The sequence below is a fragment of the Pinus tabuliformis genome, chromosome 4_2 (assembly GCF_031772625.1).
Source record: "Pinus tabuliformis cultivar Carrire ecotype Pingquan chromosome 4_2, CPIR1, whole genome shotgun sequence".
Lineage (NCBI taxonomy): Eukaryota > Viridiplantae > Streptophyta > Pinopsida > Pinales > Pinaceae > Pinus > Pinus tabuliformis.
Genome location: NC_142304.1, coordinates 620982254 through 621002329, shown reverse-complemented (window position 1 = coordinate 621002329; position 20076 = coordinate 620982254). Strand labels below are relative to the sequence as shown.

Sequence of the window (20076 nt, the reverse complement as noted above, 5' to 3'; positions counted from 1 at the left end):
TTAGGATCTGGATTTTTTTTGTTTTTTTCGAAGTTTACAGGGAACCACACTTTCTTTTTACACACAATGTTGACCTCTCCGTATTTTTCCTTTAGTACACAGAGCAATACCGCATCTAGTTCTAATAGAAGCTTGCGGACCCTGTTAAAATTTTTGAAAAACCTAAAATGTTTTCCTCCAATTAAGTTTAGGTTTTATTTATGACTTTTAGTGTCTATCCAAATCTGCATGTGTTTTTTCAAAAATCTCTTGTGAGTAAGATCCATTGCCATTTTTGTTTTAGGTGATTTTCTAGAAGTTTTGCGTGCCTGGATTGGTTTTCACTTGGTCCCTGTAGTGACTCAGAGATTAGAAGCCTAAGAAACCTGAGATTACCCTGGTTTTTTTTGTCTTCTTTATGAGTCTGACTGGTTTGTGAAATATGCCCTTGGTTAGAAATAGATTTTGTTTTCTCTTTACAAAGCTTTGAACGAACTTGCTTATAAGTTTTGAATTTCATTTTTATAAAAGAAAACACATTTGGATGTTTTTTGATTGATTTGTTATTCTGAATGAATTGATCCTTAGTTTACTGAATAACTAAGTAAAACATCCTCGAAAAGAATTTGAAGCTTTTATTTCAATTAGTTTTTTAGAAGTTTTTAGATCTCAAGATTAGTTTTTTATAGTTTTGAGTGTTTTCAATAAATTGTCACTACAACAAAACCAACGATTAGCGTCCCTTTTTACTTCTTTTTTTGCATCTAGAGCCCATTTTTGGTGCTATTTGCATCCATTTATCAAATATGGTGCAAAACGTGACACAAAATTTGCATCAAGTTTTGCACCAAATCTTACACCAAGTTTAGCACCAGGTATTGCAATAGGTTTTGCACCACGTTTTGCACCAAATTTTATGCCAAGTTTTGTGTCATCCTTTACACCAAGTTTTGTTCCAGGTTTTGCATCAAGTTTGGCACCTAATTTTGTTTGACATACTTTTGCATCCTCATTTGCATCCACTTTTTTCACCTACACTTGCATCAACTTTTGCATCGACTTTTGCATCCTTTTTTGCATCCTTTTTTAAATCATTTTTTGCATCCATTTTTTCATCCATTTGTGCATCCCTTTTGCGCCAAGTTTTACATCGAGTTTTGCATATAATTTTGCATCTACTTTTGTTTCATCCACTTTTCCATCTTGTTTGGCATCCATATTTACATCCTCTTTTGGATCTATTATTGTACCCACTATTGCATCTAATATTTTTGTGCCACAATTAGCGCCTAGTTTGGCACCTCCTTTTGCACCCACTTTTGATTATAATTTTGCATCCATGTTTGCATCCTCATTTGCGTCTAGGTTTTCATCAACTACTACATCTATTTTTGCATCCCTTTTTGTATCCAATTTTGGACCAGGATTTGCATCGGGTTTTGTGTCTCGTTTTGCATCTACTTTTGCATCGACTTCTATTGCATCCACTTTTGCACACAATTTTGCATCCACTGTTGCACCCATTTTAAATTTCACTTTTTGCATCCCTTTTTACATCTTCATTTGCATCATACTTTGATTCTTTTTTTGCATTTATCATTACATCCACTTTTGTTATGCCACAATTTGCACCATGTTTTGCACTCACTGTTGTATCCACGTTTGCTTCCAATTTTGCATCCATGTTCACATCCTCTTTTGCATCAAATATTGCATCTATTTTTGCATCCACTTTTGTGTCAGGTTTATGCATTGGGTTTTGCATCTCGTTTTGTATCTACTTTTGCATCTACTTACATTGTATCCATTTTTTGCATCCAATTTTGTTTTGCCTGTTGCATCAATGTTTGCTTCCACTTTTAAATCCATTTTTGCATCTTATTTTTCATATTTTTTGTCTATTGTTACATCCACTTTTGTTGCACCATATCTTACGCCTACCATTGCAACCACATTTGCTTCCACGTTTGCATCCCCTATTGCATCCACTTTTGTTTCATCCATTTTTGCATCTGCTTTTGTGTCCGTTGTTGCATCCACATTTGTTTCACCACAATTTGTGCCAAGTTTTACACCTACCATTGGACCCATGTTTGCTTCCACTTTTGCCTTCATGTTTGCACCCAAGTTTGCATTGACAACTGCATCTACTTTTGCATCCACTTTTGTGTCAGGTTTTTCATGTTGTTGTGCATCTACTTATGTTGTATCCACTTTTCATCCAATTGTACTTCTATTGTTGCCCCCATTTCTATGTTCGCTTTTGCATCCCTTTTCCAACACTCATCATATTTTCTGCATCGATGATATTCCTTATGGCATTGACAATTATGAACAATTGATGACAATGTCAATAATATTGACAATGATGAAAATGAAGATGATGGCGATGACATGAATTGTGATTATGATGATAAAGACGATAGTGGTTACAATGACAATGATGATGATGGCAATGATTATGATGATGACGATGCTAATGACGTTGGCGAATCTTCCCAATTTTAGATGTTGTCATTGTCATAATCATAAGCATTATCTTTGGTGTCATCATCATCATTTTCATCTAGGTCATCATCAAAAACTATAATGGCATGAATGATGATGATGATTACAACAATGTCGATAGAAATTACATTAATGATGATGATGGGGATGATAAAAATGACAATGATGATGATAATGGTGGTGATGATGATCATCATCGATCATCTCTCAAAAATAGAGTTGTTATTTCTCTTACGTATATCAATGTGTCCTAAACAACCCTTTTCTAGCACTGATCACATTTTTTGGGTTGATGATATTTCTTACAACATCTACAATTATGAACAATTGCAAACAATGTCCATAATGATGATGATGATGGCATGAATGGTGATTATGATGATAATGTAATGATGGCAATAACAATGACAAGGATGTGATGATGATGACAATGATTATGATAATGAGAATGACCTTAAAATCTTATGGATTCGTGAACAATTACTAGTTTCAATAACATCTTCTGGATACGTATTACTATCATACTTTTTAGATTTTCTGTCTCTCTTGAGGTATCTTACTATAATGGTGTTGTCAACACTAGAAAGATATCTTGTTGTAATGGTGGTTCTAATGTTAGCACTAGCAAAGTTTTTGTTAAATTTTGGTTAAAAAAAACCGATTTATGCAATTATTTTGACAATCTATGTAAAAAAGTAAATAACATCCAATTATTTTGACTGTAGTCCCATTGATTATCATGAATTCACCAGTGTGAAGACCATCTTCTACATACATATTATTATTAAACTTTTTGCATTATATCCCTCTTATATCTTGTTGTAATGGCAGTATTAGCACTAGAAAAATATCTTGTTGTAATGGTGATGTTAGTATTAGCACCAAAAAAATCACTAAATTTTGGTAAAAAAAAGTTTATCATTTATTTATTTTTAATTTGGGAAATTTTTGTTTTTATATTTTTTGTTTTTAATTCTATTTTTATGCAGTAATATTTTTTGTGGTTGAATTTTGGTAGTAACTAGTTTTTGGTCTAATCATATGTATTAACCATGTTCTTTATGCTACAAGTCTAATTGTTGGGACAAAATTGCTCTTTCAAATAAGTTGCAAAAAGCATATAAATGGAAGAATAGAGATGACAACTATTTTCATTGTCCAACTGTTCAGTATATCATGTATGAAAATATTCAACATTTTTATAAACAATGGATTACAGGTGAGTCTGTAATTGTACATAATGTTTGGATGATACATAAAAACAAAGTTTGTTTCATTGATGTGGTTAGGATCTACTTTGGATACGAAACCCTAGGTTTGGAAGTATGCAAATAATGAATTTGGTTTACCTTTGATAACAAATGAAATTTTATTTCTTTTTCCTTGTAAAACCAAGGAAGATATGACAATAATTCTCGTTAGAAAACTACTTCTTGTTGAAGGTTTATAATTGGTTGCAAAAGTTCAACAACTGGGTATAGAAGTTTTTAGTTGCTATTAGGGAAACAATGTGATTATAGGTTTTAGCAGACATAGATCATTCTTGGTATTTGATTCACTTTGAGAATATAAGTACACCAAAGTGGATTAGGTTATGAGTGGATTGGCAAAGCAACCCTTATTTGTTCCTTTTAGTTTTTGAGATATCTCAAGTTCAACTAGTGCTAGTAAATGGTTTCAAAGATGTTTGCTAGGGTTTTTCAACAAGGTCACTAGGTCCCAATGTAACATAGATACTTCATATTTGTTGAAAAGTAAAACCCCCACATAGCACTGAATAGATCATTAATGACTACCTAGAGAACTTAGACTAAATTAATCGTGGAAGTAAAAATTACAACCAAATTAATCATGAAAGTAAGAACTACAATTGAAAAAAACACACTTGGTAATATACTAGAATTCATCCTCGCCAAATCCAAAGTTGATGAATAATATGTTAAATTTTTAATGAAACTCATGAAAAATAATAAGCATGTTATCTATATAAGAGTGCATGAACTTGCTTAATGTATATTTGTTAATTGGAGATGATGAACATCTAAATAAAGTTGATGAATAATATGTTAAATATTTGATGAAACTCATGAAAGAAAATAAGCATGTTTATCCATATAGGAGTGCACAAACTTTCTTAATGTGTAGTTTACGAGAAATTTTTCCAGCGTAAATCACAAGATATATCATTTGTTTAGGCGTTTCGAACCAACCAGTGTGGTTCATCGTCAGGACAAGTTGAAGAATCAGATCCAACTTTGCATGTTAAATAGTTTGAGCAGAGGGGATATTTGCACCTTAGCCTTAACAACCCTTGCCCAAGATGAATCTATTTAATGGACTAGCTTGGATATGTTGGGTCTTGGATTTCCAGAGTACCCAATCAATGCTTAACTCCCTAGTCCTAGCCAAAATTCACTCCTATTGAAGAGACAACTTGAACAATCTTGCTAATAAGATTAACAAGTTCGTTCCTTTTGATTGATTTACAACAAACCTTAATGCCTCTCTTTTCTTATCCTCCTCTTCCATTCTCCAACAAAAACTTATTAATCTTATATCATAAACACTTTATATAGGTAAGCATTGTAATCATTTTCCTCAACTCACATGGTACCTTTACACCTCAACCCATATAAGTGGACCTAAGTCCATGGCACAACCCATCACACTCTAATATGGTTCTAATTGTCTCCTCAAAACTAGGACATAACACACCTTAAATGCCAAATGGTTAAGTCATCCCAAATTTGTGGGATTTTTTCCTTCATGGAACACATTCTAGCTAGTGTTGATCAAACACAATGCACTAACACCACTAACACACACTAAAAGTCCTAGATACCCTTACGCTGTGGAACACACCGAAGCACTTCGACTGCACCTCCATAAAATGCACCTTCAACTTTGGATGTCCCAAAATAGTAATATCCTAACCCAATATGGCCTAGTTGTTAGATTTGTGTAGTTCCCTCCTTATCAGATCCTTGCACCTCCTTGCACTCCATGGTAAATCTACTCTAATGGTCACCTTCCAAGATCCAACACTTCCTTTCACATCATGACATAACCACTGATATACATTACAACAACCTTCAACTTCTTTAGTGGGTTGCACATCTATTTCACATTTCTTCTCCATATTACAAAGTGGTAGTGCCAAGGAGAGAGTATCAAGTTGAATCAAGGATTGCTCACTTAGTACCACTACTAAGTTGCCTTCGTGCAACTTGTCAAATCCCTTAATTTTGTTTCACAACTTCTCATAGGGCTTAACTTGCTTGTATACACTTCTAAGTGAGACTACAATCCCCCAACCTCTCCTCTGCAACCCTTGTTAGAGTCTTCTTAGACGTGCAATCATGCCTCAAGCTGAATATAACACTAGCATCCCAAATGTGCATGCTCATTCCATCTTTTAATGCTTCGCTGAAACCACATTATGACACTGCTTAAAATGAAATGTTTACATCTTAAGACAATGTACCTACTTTGCTTATGACAATCTAAACTATGCAAGTGGCTAAGAGAGGACTATGTTTTCCCAGGATGAAAATATAGGGTCTTACAACCCCATTCACACAATAATTTTAATATATTTCACCCGAAAAAAGATACATACCCTACTCCTTTCAAATTTATCATATAATTTTAAGAAATTAACACTTGTTATTAACTATTAAATAGACTTACTATATATTCTCCTTTGTTTGCACCCACCTTATATGTAAAAACATATAAATATTTTCAATACAACCAAATTAAAATCATATTTTTCCATTTAAAAATTATTAAATTGAAATTAAAAAAAATTACACCTAATAAACTTAAACAACAACCATAAAATTATATTATTATTATTATAAATATTTTCTAACCTAACCAATAACCAAAAACATTATATAGTTACTTCTTTAGTGATGTGAAAATAAAAAAAATGTATTTATTGTTTTAATAACACCTAATAAACTTAAACAACAACCATAAAATTATATTATTATAAATATTTTCCAACCTAGCCAAGAACCAAAAACATTATATAGCTACTTAACTAGTGATGTGAAAATAAAAAAATGTATTTACTGTTTTTCACTATGAAGTTAGCATTTTTGAAAAAAGGTAAAGCTTTACTTTTCTTTACAAAACCCCTCCCAACCCAAACTTCATTTACGTTCTAGAAAAAGAAGGAGGATCTTTTCGCTTTTCGCAGGGCAGGAGCGAAAACGAGATTGCAGAGATTTGCGAATTAGGGTTTGACCAGTAGCAGACACTCGAACCCCACGATCGGTTCTTCAGTCCATTGACGGTGCCAAGGTATTCTTCCATTTTTAACTTCAATGGATTTCCACCCGCACATTCAGTCTTCCACACAGAGAGGAGTACACGCATTTCAGGTTTCTGGTTCAAAATCCAGTGTGTTTTTAGCAGCCACTCTTGTATGTTTAGGTTTTAATCTCTGTGCTGCAATCTGTTACTGTTTGCAGGGATGGCGCTGGCATTTGATGAGTACGGAAGGCCATTTATCATAATAAAGGAGCAGGAGCAGAAGACCCGAATCAGAGGCTTAGATGCTCAGAAGGCCAACATTGCGGCCGCCAGGTCCGTTGCGAGAATCCTCTGCACCTCACTCGGCCCCAAGGGAATGGACAAGATGCTCCAGAGACCCGACGGCGATGTCACCATCAGTAAGCTTCTCTTCCATTTATTGAATCTCTATTTCTGGGTCGGTAAAACCCCTTAAAAATCTAAAAATCTAAAACTAAGTAGAATTTATTTTAAAAAACTTATGATTCGTAAGTAGTAGTTACTTTAAAAAATTTATAGGTTCTCCTAAAGGAGTGAAATAAGCAAATACTCTGCGATCTGCTTACTCTTCCTCACAAACTGTGAGGCCCGCCGAGCTAGATGCTCTACATACGACGCTGACTGCCTACGAAAGCTCCCGAATGGGTGAATGCGTTGAGATGTCACTAACATTGAGAGATAGACACTTTCCAGGGATCTACTTGGCGTAGAGGTACTTTTGGCGGGCTTTTCACTAACCAAGAAACTTCGTTTACAAATTATTTTGCTCAAAATAACACCAATTGCTCGACAGCAGAAGGTTCATAAAGAAATGGAAATAATAATTTTAAGAAGAATTTCGGAATAAAGAAATAAATTATATAAATGTCCACAAATGATGAAAGGACATTAGGTTAATGGGACTAAAACTATATATTGATGCTGGAGTGCTTAAAGGTATTCGCTGAAAAGGAGAGACTACAAATAAGATTTTAGATTTAACAGAATGAAGAATGATAAAATAACAAAGGGGTGATTATCTCAATTGTTTGTAGCCAATGTTGTTCAGCATCTGGCTAGTTCTGGTTACGTGTTAGTAGGTAACCAGTTTAAATCCCCCAGATTTAGGTGCACTAGTCTATGTCAACAGTTTTACGAAGAATGCCATTCACAAATATGGAGAAGCATCTCTTGGATTTCCTTATCAGATTTTCAAGGGTTATAATAACAGATAAACCTGATACAATGAAGACGAGCATCTGGCTGGTTCTGGTTATGTGTTAGTAGGTAACCAGTTTAAATCCCCCAGATTTAGGTGCACTAGTCTATGTCAACAGTTTTATGAAGAATGCCATTCACAAATATGGAGAAGCATCTCTTGGATTTCCTTATCAGATTTTCAAGGGTTATAATAACAGATAAACCTGATACAATGAAGACGAGACTAATAGCAGAAGCCTAGAAAATAAATAAGTCCTAATTTATCTAAGCGTCAAAGGAGAGGTATGCAGGGCCATAAACCAGGCTGGATTATATCCTGGCAAACTTTATTGAATCTCATCGGACTGCAAAGTTTGACGGGTTACGTGTGGAAGGGAGAACCCTGGTGATGGGTGTCTGTCTAGTGTCTACAAGATATAAGCTGAGAATTATAGCTTTGTAAGATAGCATACCTAGATGGCCTTGTGGATTATCTGGATGATCTCAACTGTGCTTGGTAAGGGTGCTTCTGAATCACTAATCGTCTGTTATTTTTGCTCATGACTGGTGCATCTACCGGGTCATCGATGCTTCATCCAACTAAAAAAATGATGCAATCAATCTAGTGGATCTGGGTCTGGAGGACTCATGCATGTCCTGCTCTTAGAGTATTTGGTTCGCTTTACTTTGTTCTTGAATAATGAACTCTGCTTTCACTGTTGTGGAGAGATTCCGGTCTTAATGGATTTTTTGTTGTCATTTCAAAATTTGTAGTGGAGATAGTGGATAAAAGCCATGCACTGCAACAATGCTCCCAGCCAGATAATTTCATTAAATTTTGGAATCTAATAAGAAAAATCGAAATCGAGTAATAGTTTGTGTGGGAAGCAAAGAAAGTGAGAAAAAAAATCACTTAGCTTTGAGCTTCATTTATGTGTACTTTTTATAACGGCTACTTGGTTAACTTAGTAGGTCAGTATTTATTATCTAAAATATGCATACTGAAGATTGGATATCACGGCAGTTTCTCCCTCTCATCGCCATTGTCAACATGGTCGTCAGTGAGCATCTCTACATGAACAGAGGATCTATTTTTCCTTTTAATGTTAACAAATTTATAGTTAATTATATAATAAATATTTTGATGTACATGTACATGAGGACTGATTGGCACCGTGAGCAAATCCAGGCAAGGGTAGGGGGTTCAAGAATTTTAAGGAAGGTTGCCTCTTGTTCATAATTGTTGTGACAATTTTTCTGATTACTGGAGGTTCAAGAATTTCAAGGAAGGTTACCTCTTGTTCATAATTGTTGTGACAATTTATCTGATTACCTTGACCTCCCTAATTTCAGCATACGTGTAACTAGGAATGGCTATAAACCATAGTAGCAAAATTTGAATCCGAATATGTATTCAAATACAACTCAGTATGGAAAATACCTAGTAAAGAAATGCATCATGGTTCCAATATGGAAATCTATATTTCTCAGTATGAAAATAAGCGCTTTGTTCCATATTTTAGAAGAATTTCATCCTCAGAACACACTAAAACCAGAAAAAGCAATTTATTCTTTGAAAATTTTGCAATGTAGTTTATTTTTAAGTGTTTTCTTACTGTTATTTTTATTTTTTTGAGGTTTTTGCTCTGTTTTTTTGGGGCTTATATGTTGATGGGTATCAAAGACATTATAAGGTAAGTGAACTGTTCTGTATCTGCATTGCAGTGAAAACATACTGAATTTTGTACTGTTGCCGAATTTCCATATAATAAAGAGCAATATGACCAAATCTTGCTACTATTCTATAAACTACATTTCCAGCATTGAAATCCCCTTGTGTATTCAGCTATGGGTCCTGTGGGTCATCTCGACTCCCTCCATGATAGTCCTTAGAACATATTCAGGTTTGTATTTGTTCAATAGAAATGTAGGGAAACAAATATTCCTTTCAAAGGTGTAAGACTCTGTCACCAAGCAATATCTAATGTGCCTAAACATGGTTCTATCAACCCTATGGTTGTCTTGTGGTATTTTTTCTTGCTTCTCTGTTCTACACTACTTGGACACTCTTAAAATGATCCTAATGCAGTTTCATTGTTTATTAATATTCCCATTCTTTTTTATATGTTTGACCCTGCAGGAAGGCGAAGCTGTACAGGTTTGACAAGGATGGGAATCAATGGAAGGAGCGTGGTGTAGGAACAGTAAAGTTTCTTAAGCACAAGGATACTACAAAGGTTCGGCTGGTCATGAGGCAATCCAAGACATTGAAAATATGTGCAAACCATTTAAGTATGTAAATTTGTTTGTTTGTTTTTTTTTTGTGTAATTTCCCCCCTGAGATTGTAATAGCTTATCTTATGTCCAAGTTTTAAGAGGCTTTCTATGCCGAGAATTTGTGTTGATCCTTATTATCTGGATTATATTGTTTTTTTTTTTTTTGCCTTGCAGTTCATTCCCCAATGTCACTTCAGGAGCACGCAGGTAGTGATAAAACTTGGGTCTGGCATGCAACTGATTTCTCAGATGGGGAACTAAAGGAAGAACTCTTCTGCATTCGTCTTGGCTCTGTAGACAGTGAGCACTGTTCTTAGACTCTTCTAATCCTTGTTATGATCTTTTCTTTCTGTCTTGTATTTTTCTTTGATAAAATCAATGTTTGAGTACCTATATTCTTGGATCATTTCATTGAAGGGTTGATTTTGCATATGTTCTTAGGATGCTTTTGTGCAGATTATAGTGGGTTGGTAAGGGATCCCCCTCCCCAAACACCCTATCAGCATAGTTAAGACTTGAGTTTAGGGTGGCTTTAATTATCTCTGGTAATAGCAAATGATACGGAGGATTGTGCATAACCCACCCCCTTTTTTATTCCAATAAGCAGAGGTGGTCACTATGGTAATCCGATTTCAATTTGTAGTTAGAAAATGGGGTCACAACTTTCCATATTTTTTGTTTTGTTTTGTCTTTTTACATCAAACAATAGTATATTTATTAGAACCATAGTCAACTAAACAAACAGGAAACAATTTATTTGACAGGTGGAAGAAGTGATAGGCTTAGAGAAATTGAATTGTAGGCCATGCTTCTTGACAAATTGATGAACAGATGTCACCTTACTTGAGATTTAGGTTGGCACCATGGCACCATCCTGTCCATCATTATACACTAATCTTGGCATTATCTTCTTCACTGTGAATGACTGGCCTGTTCCCTGCAAATAGATCTGGGCATAGAGGAGCCAATCCAAGAACAATAATCTCTAGCACAAGACAATATTAATGATCTAAATACCTAATCCTGAAGCTTGAGTTTGATTTTTTTCTACTGGTTCTGAATATCTGATTGAGAATCTCCCACTCGTCATTATCAAACCTTCTCCTTCATCATTGGCATCAGCTGCACTGCTGAGGTACTTTGGTTGGTTGTCATTGGAATTGAGAGCTTGAAGTTTCAAATGATTATAGTAATAGACAGCCAGAAAAGCCAGTCCACACCCACTCAAGTTTATGACTGTAACCTTTTCATTTATTACAGACAAAGATTATGTTATGAGCAGCCAGTCCTTGACAAGACCAGCAACATTCATAGTCAAGGCTGAAGTCTTTCCTATCAGAAGAAACACTGCAAGATTAAGAGCCAAGGCACAAGCAGAAATGTCATGTAATCCAAATCAAAGGAAGAGACCCTGATTATCAGAAATGGGTATTCTACTAAGGCCCAGGGGGTGCTGAGAAAAACAAGGCAACAAGGAGCAACAAAGATGTGATGGGATTCAACTTAATCCCTTTTGATGTTCGTGGAATTTGTATGAGAACCAATTGGGTAGTCTCACATGCAACTGCACTTAACTCGAGAATCACCTCCCATCCATTCATCTTGGCCTCCCCATAAGCTGAAATAGTAACTCCAATGGATATGGCCAACATATTGGCCTCGGGCTCACCTTTATAAGCTTCTTTCTTCAGGGAAACCAAAATCAAATACACAACAATGGGAATTAGAGCTTTCAGCATTTGAAATAATGATACTGAGAGGAAAACATAGGCAGAATTTGAAAACCAGAGACCCAAAGAATACACTTATCAATACTATGGGTTCAACAAGCTTGAAGACTCTTACAATAGCAACAGCCAGTGTTGAGTAGAAGCCCATGTGAATCATGGTGGGACTGATCACACTAAAGTTGTCAAGCAATGGCAACTCCAATGGATATGGCTAACATATTGGCCATGGCCTCACCTTTATAAGATTCTTTCTTCAGGGGAACTGCAATCGAATGCATATCAAATGGGCACAAGAGCTTTCAACATTTGAAATATCGATACTTTGAGAGACATGCACCAAGGGCTGCATCATTTAGGATTTGTACTTAGTTTAGGTGTCATATTCAAGGGGAAGTTGTTATGCTTTCCACCACTTCATAGATTGTTAGAGTGATGAAACAAAAGAGGCTCCCTCTTGAGGCTAGATTATGTCATTCACATCAGTTGTGTTGTTGATGTCCTAGCTCAGCCAGGTCTTGCCATAACTCTGTTGAGGTTCAAAATTTATTATAAACTGAAATGTCTTCACAAGAATTGACCTCATAAAATGCCATAATCACAAGATATGCCATACATGGCTGTGATTATGGCTCGCAAGACCCTTAGACTTTGAACAATGAGGCTCGCAACATCACTTATGATTATGCACTCTACAATTCTGTGACCAGTTGAATGTCAAGCAATTGAACCGTGATTTAAATCCTATTTTGTCAGCAATAAGTACTATACTTTGTCTTTATTTAGTGTAGAGAACCAAGCACTTATTTTGCTCATCTATAGAAGGGACAATGGTTGTTTGCCTATGAGGTATAAGGAAATCCTATCAGATGTTTTGTATTTTCGTATGGAATTGAATCATACTCCTGCACACTGTAACATTCATATATATCAACCTGTAGAGGCTTTAATAACACTTGGTATTCTGGTTAGTGATTTTATTGGACCTCATGTGCATATCCTACATGCACAGGATGGACTATTCATATGTTACAGGGTATTATTCTTATTATTTAGGGTGCACATTTTCAGGTGCTCAAGAACGATTACTAAAACAGTCAGTTAATTCTGCAATTTAAAGGATGAAAAAGGAGGTTATAGGAGTCTAGTTTTGGTTCTCATCCACAATGTCACACTAGTCTGCCTGGGCATGGTTCTCATGGTTTAATAGTGACTTGAGGAGTCATAATACCACAGATCACTAAACACGAACAACTAAGGTAGCCCAAGGACAATAGCCATCTTTACACATTAATTAACAGGTCTTACATTAATTATCCTAGGGGGTTTTAATACTTCCAAATGCTTAAAAAACATATAGCAGAGCATTCACATTACACATTCCAGCAATCTTTTCTATAAACCAACCAAATGCAGTCAGGAGAGCCCTCCTTTTAAACTATACAACCTTATTGTTAGTATGATCAACCTTATTTTAATATATAGTGTGACAAACTGTATGTGACAGGCAGGTGGAAAACTTTTCTCGCAATTGACTAAGCGACGTCCTGCGAGCCAGACTTGAGACGGAAACCCTCCTCAGAAGTATATTCTTGGCTCTTTTCCAAACAAATGAAGAGTCAATGAGGTTTTGTGTAATCACTTCTGGTATCGTATTGCGTTAACCCACCCCCTTTTTTATTCCAATAAGCAGAGGTGGTCACTATGGTAATCCGATTTCAATTTGTAGTTAGAAAATGGGGTCACAACTTTCCATATTTTTTGTTTTGTTTTGTCTTTTTACATAAAACAATAGTATATTTATTAGAACCATAGTCAACTAAACAAACAGGAAACAATTTATTTGACAGGTGGAAGAAGTGATAGGCTTAGAGCAATTGAATTGTAGGCCATGCTTCTTGACAAATTGATGAACAGATGTCTCCTTACTTGAGATTTAGGTTGGCACCATGGCACCATCCTGTCCATCATTATACACTAAGCTTGTCATTATCTTCTTCACTGTGAATGACTGGCCTGTTCCCTGCAAATAGATCTGGGCATAGAGGAGCCAATCCAAGAACAGTAATCTCTAGCACAAGACAATATTAATGATCTAAATACCTAATCCTGAAGCTTGAGTTTGATTTTTTTCTACTGGTTCTGAATATCTGATTGAGAATCTCCCACTCGTCATTATCAAACCTTCTCCTTCATCATTGGCATCAGCTGCACTGCTGAGGTACTTTGGTTGGTTTTCATTGGAATTGAGAGCTTGAAGTTTCAAATGATTATAGTAATAGACAGCCAGAAAATCCAGTCCACACCCACTCAAGTTTATGACTGTAACCTTTTCATTTATTACAGACAAAGATTATGTTATGAGCAGCCAGTCCTTGACAAGACCAACAACATTCATAGTCAAGGCTGAAGTCTTTCCTATCAGAAGAAACACTGCAAGATTAAGAGCCAAGGCACAAGCAGAAATGTCATGTAATCCAAATCAAAGGAAGAGACCCTGATTATCAGAAATGGGTATTCTACTAAGGCCCAGGGGGTGCTGAGAAAAACAAGGCAACAAGGAGCAACAAAGATGTGATGGGATTCAACTTAATCCCTTTTGATGTTCGTGGAATTTGTATGAGAACCAATTGGGTAGTCTCACATGCAACTGCACTTAACTGGAGAATCACCTCCCATGCATTCATCTTGGCCTCCCCATAAGCTGAAATAGTAACTCCAATGGATATGGCCAACATATTGGCCTCGGGCTCACCTTTATAAGCTTCTTTCTTCAGGGAAACCACAATCAAATACACAGCAATGGGAATTAGAGCTTTCAGCATTTGAAATAATGATATTGAGAGGAAAACATAGGCAGAATTTGAAAACCAGAGACCCAAAGAATACACTTATCAATACTATGGGTTCAACGAGCTTGAAGACTCTTACAATAGCAACAGCCAGTGTTGAGTAGAAGACCATGTGAATCATGGTGGGACTGATCACACTAAATTTGTCAAGCAATGGCAACTCCAATGGATATGGCTAACATATTGGCCATGGCCTCACCTTTATAAGATTCTTTCTTCAGGGGAACTGCAATCGAATGCATATCAAATGGGCACAAGAGCTTTCAACATTTGAAATATCGATACTTTGAGAGACATGCACCAAGGGCTGCATCATTTAGGATTTGTACTCAGTTTAGGTGTCATATTCAAGGGGAAGTTGTTATGCTTTCCACCACTTCATAGATTGTTAGAGTGATGAAACAAAAGAGGCTCCCTCTTGAGGCTAGATTATGTCATTCATATCAGCTGTGTTGTTGATGTCCTAGCTCAGCCAGGTCTTGCCAAAACTCTGTTGAGGTTCAAAATTTATTATAAACTGAAATGTCTTCACAAGAATTGACCTCATAAAATGCCATAATCACAAGATATGCCATACATGGCTGTGATTATGGCTCGCAAGACCCTTAGACTTTGAGCAATGAGGCTCGCAACATCACTTATGATTATGCACTCTACAATTATGTGACCAGCTGAATGTCAAGCAATTGAACCGCGATTTAAATCCTATTTTGTCAGCAATAAGTACTATACTTTGCCTTTATTTAGTGTAGAGAACCAAGCACTTATTCTGCTCATCTATAGAAGGGACAATGGTTGTTTGCCTATGAGGTATAAGGAAATCCTATCAGATGTTTTGTATTTTCGTATGGAATTGAATCATACTCCTGCACACTGTAACATTCATATATATCAACCAGTAGAGGCTTTAATAACACCTGGTATTCTGGTTAGTGATTTTATTGGACCTCATGTGCATATCCTACATGCACAGGATGGACTATTCATATGTTACAGGGTATTATTCTTATTATTTAGGGTGCACATCTTCAGGTGCTCAAGAATGATTACTAGAACAGTCAGTTAATTCTGCAATTTAAAGGATGAAAAAGGACGTTATAGGAGTCTAGTTTTGGTTCTCATCCACAATGTCACACTAGTCTGCCTGGGCATGGTTCTCATGGTTTAATAGTGACTTGAGGAGTCATAATACCACATATCACTAAACACGAACAGCTAAGGTAGCCCAAGGAAAATAGCCATCTTTACACATTAATTAACAGGTCTTACATTAATTATCCTAGGGGGTTTTAATACTTCCAAATGCTTAAAAAACAGTTAGCAGAGCATTCACATTACACATTCTAGCAATCTTTTTCTATAAACCAACCAAATGCAGTCAGGAGAGCCCTCCTTTTAAACTATACAACCTTATTGTTAGTATGATCAACCTTATTTTAATATATAGTGTGACAAACCGTATGTGACAGGCAGGTGGAAAACTTTTCTCGCAATTGACTAAGCGACGTTTTGCGAGCCAGACTTGAGACAGAAACCCTTGTCAGAAGTATATGCTTGGCTCTTTTCCAAACAAATGAAGAGTCAATGAGGTTTTGTGTAATCACTTCTGGTATCGTATTGGGTTATTAGAAGCGATAATTGGATTCGGATTCTCATCGAGTGAGTTGTTCTGCTCTCTCAATTTGAGAGGGTTTGTTTGGAGGGAAAAACGAAAGAGGACATACAAGAATAGTGAGGGGAAATATGTAGAGGAAGAGGATTGAGAACATCACCAACAGGCAGGCTACATTTTCCAAACGTAGGTGGATTGCTGAAGAAAGCTTACGAGCTCTCGGTGCTCTACACTGCAGAAGTTGAACTTGTGATTTTCTCCCCAGCAGGAAAGCTCTATGAACTGTTTTTTAGTGCAAATCCTACTATTTTGATTCTAATAACCATGGCTATGCAAACCTCATGAGATTCTTACTAATAACCCCGGTGGTGCAAGCCCTAGTAAGTTCGATGTTGAAAAACTTAGTGTAAAACCTCCAAATCGTTGGTTTTGTTGTAGTGCTTATTGGAGAGTATATAAAAAATTTCACACCTTTTTATGAGATATGGGAGGAAAACATGTTAAAGATTTTTAATAAATATAAAATTTCCAAAATGATGCTAGTTACGTGTGATTCTTTTTTCATTGTTTGTGATTATGAAAAATGAAACTCAATGTTTTTTCATTAGTGCACACATATTTCATTATACAATTGCATATAGAAAAATCATTCCAGAGCCGATAACAATAAAAGTGAAGAATTTATGGTCCAACCTTATATTTAAGGGAGATGTTTAAGGATGACGTTTGAATTTTGTTTTTCATTTTAAGACATTTGGAGCAAATATTAGGAAGGACTTTGAGAAAGGATTGTCCTTGATTTTCGAAAATGGAGTTGTTCCTTTCCAGCCATATGCCCCAAGTGACCATCAAAGGGAGAGCTCATATGTTTTTTGGATGTTTTCTTTATAGCCATTTTTTTACACATATCCATAGAGTCCCCATGCCATTGATGTGAATTACTTGTTCGGTTTTTTTAACCAAAATTTTTACCCAAACAAGAAAAATTAAAAAAATGCCTCAAGATCAAATACTGAAACAAAGACCTATTGACATACCTTTTAAAGCACGGAAAGAACTTTTAAAATCATATGAGAAGTTGGATGCACAAAGAAAAGCCGGCAATGAGAGCATTCAGGTATTGAATTTTTCATTAAACATTATTTAGAATGTATTAATACTTATAAGTATCTTAGACATGTATTTGTGTGAAAATAAATTGAATTGGTTTATGTATAAGGACAAGGCATCCAAGGCGAGGTTAACCAAGACAAAAGTCACTCATCGTAGTGGCCAGAAAGGTTTAAAAGCACTGATAACAACCTTTGTAAGTATATTAAACATGTGATATTTTTTTAATAAATTTTGTACTAGAAGAAAGTCATTGTTATCTAATTTCTCCCTATTTACTGATTGATAGGAACTAAAATATGGAAGACCTCCAAATCATTTGGAAAAGGAGGTGCTGCAGCAAAAGAGATGGGTTGAATTTGTTGTTTGGATGGACTCTATGGTATGTAATCTTAGTTGGATTTCCAATATACTTTTAAACCATATTTTCATTTTATTTTTTAGTACTATTAGATATTATATCTTACCTCATTTTATGGTTAACATTGTATAACAAAAGCATGTGTTGTGTTATGTAATTAATACTAACATGTAATATTGTTTTTTTTTGTCAGAATGCTATAGGTAATGATTGCCAAGACGATGATCCAAATTATGTTCAACATATATCAGGAGATGATGAGGATGAGGATGAGGATGATGGTGGTGAAGGAGGAGATGATGCTGATAGTTGCGGTGTTGGTGATGATGTGGATCAGAGTAATGAGGATGGTCAAGATGATCATGAGGATGATCTTCGTGGTGGTAGCTAGGCATGCACATGCATTGTTTTTATGAAGAAATTATTGTGTAGAATGACATTGTTATGTTTAGATGGGTGTTGTGAATTTACCCTATATCAATGAGACATTTTGATTTTGTAATCATACGATGAGTTTGATTTATGTATGTTGTTAATTTATCGTAGAATAACGATATTCATGAAATATTTTGATTTGTTAATCATATTTGAATTTTACTTGTTTTGATTAAAAATAATACTGATTTTATTAGTATTATGTTGCTATTTTATACATGTTTTGAAAATTGTTAATGACACATTGTTAATTTTTTGGATGGATGTTGTCAATTTCTCTTAAATTTCTTTACAAATGATTTTGAATTGTGATATCTGCTTTAATGATATTTAGAAGCTATCATATATTTCACTATGAATCTATAAAGGGGGTCATATATGTAAAGAAAAATATACTCTATATAAGAAGTCAAATGCGGATGTAACCATGGATGCAAATTTGAAAGTAAAATTGGATGTTAAACTAGGAATTAATACAAAATGCAAACAATTGACATACAAAGTGTTTTAAATTAGAAGTGAAAAATTGTGCAATAGTTGACACAAAGAAGGGAACAAAACATGGCATACAAAAGGATATCAAATTGGGCAAAAACAAGGACACATAAATGGGCACCAAATTAGATGCAAAAAAAGACAACTAGATGTAAAATGAGATGCAAAGTTGAGCGTTAAAAAGAAGCAAAAAACGTTACAAATTAATATGCCAAATGATGATCCAAATAATGGTGTAAATTTGGGATGCAAACTTGGGTGCAAAAAAGGAAAAAAAAAAAAATATGTAAGAAAAGACATAAAACAAGATGCAAAATGGGGCTGAAAAAAGGTGAAACCAAGGATGCCATATTGGATGTAAAAAATGATTCCTAATCACATGCAAATTTAGGCTCGAACTCAGACACAAAATTATATGCAAATGTGGACACAAAATGAGGCAAAAAAAGATGCAAATTTGGATGGTGAAAATGATGTAAAACTAGACACCAAACAAGTGCAAAATTGGATGAAAAAGTCGGTGTAAATAATGGTGCAACATTGGACACAAGTAGACATAAAAAAATGGTGCAAAAAGGGGCATAAAATAGCTTAAAATTGGATGCAAAACTTGGTGCAAAAACAAATACAAAAGTAGACGTAAAAAATGGCTCTAAATTGAATGTACCATTAGACACAAAATAAGATGCAAAGGTGGACACAACACATGACTCAACATAAGATGCAAATATAAATGCAAATTTGGATGCTCAAAATGATGTAACATTAGATGCAAGAGATGGTGTTAAAAATGATGCAAAATTGGATGAAACAAATGACGCAAAATATGGTGCAAAATGAGATGGGAAAAATGGAGACAAATCAAACATAAATGTGGATGTAAAAAATGGTCCAAAAAAAGATGCAAAAATGGGCACAAAAATGGATGCAAAATTTGGTGCTAAATCAAATTCAACAGATGGTGCAAAGATAGGCACCAAAGCTGGTGCAAAAATAGAAGCAAAAACTAGTGTAAGACTAGATACAAAACATGGCGTAAGACTAGATGCAAAAACTGACACAAAATGGATGCATAAAAAGACGTTAAATTGGATTCAAAATACAGTGTAAACTTGATGCAAATGATGGTGCAAAAATGGAAGCAAATAATGACACAAAATAGGAAGCAAAAGAGAATGAAAAATAGATGCAAAAAATGACACAAAACTAGAAGCAAAACCTGTCATAAAATAAGATGCA

General features: G+C 35.2%; 1 protein-coding gene across 1 annotated transcript; it reads left to right on the top strand.

Annotated features, from left to right (window-relative positions):
- Positions 1-6944: 6944 nt before the first annotated feature.
- Positions 6945-18412, top strand: LOC149170852 (uncharacterized). Its single transcript, XM_089427376.1, has 3 exons — positions 6945-7169; positions 17836-17928; positions 18101-18412. Exons 1-3 carry the CDS (start codon positions 7053-7055, stop codon positions 18296-18298), a joined length of 408 nt encoding a protein of 135 aa, XP_089283502.1. The 5' UTR covers positions 6945-7052; the 3' UTR covers positions 18299-18412.
- Positions 18413-20076: the final 1664 nt, after the last annotated feature.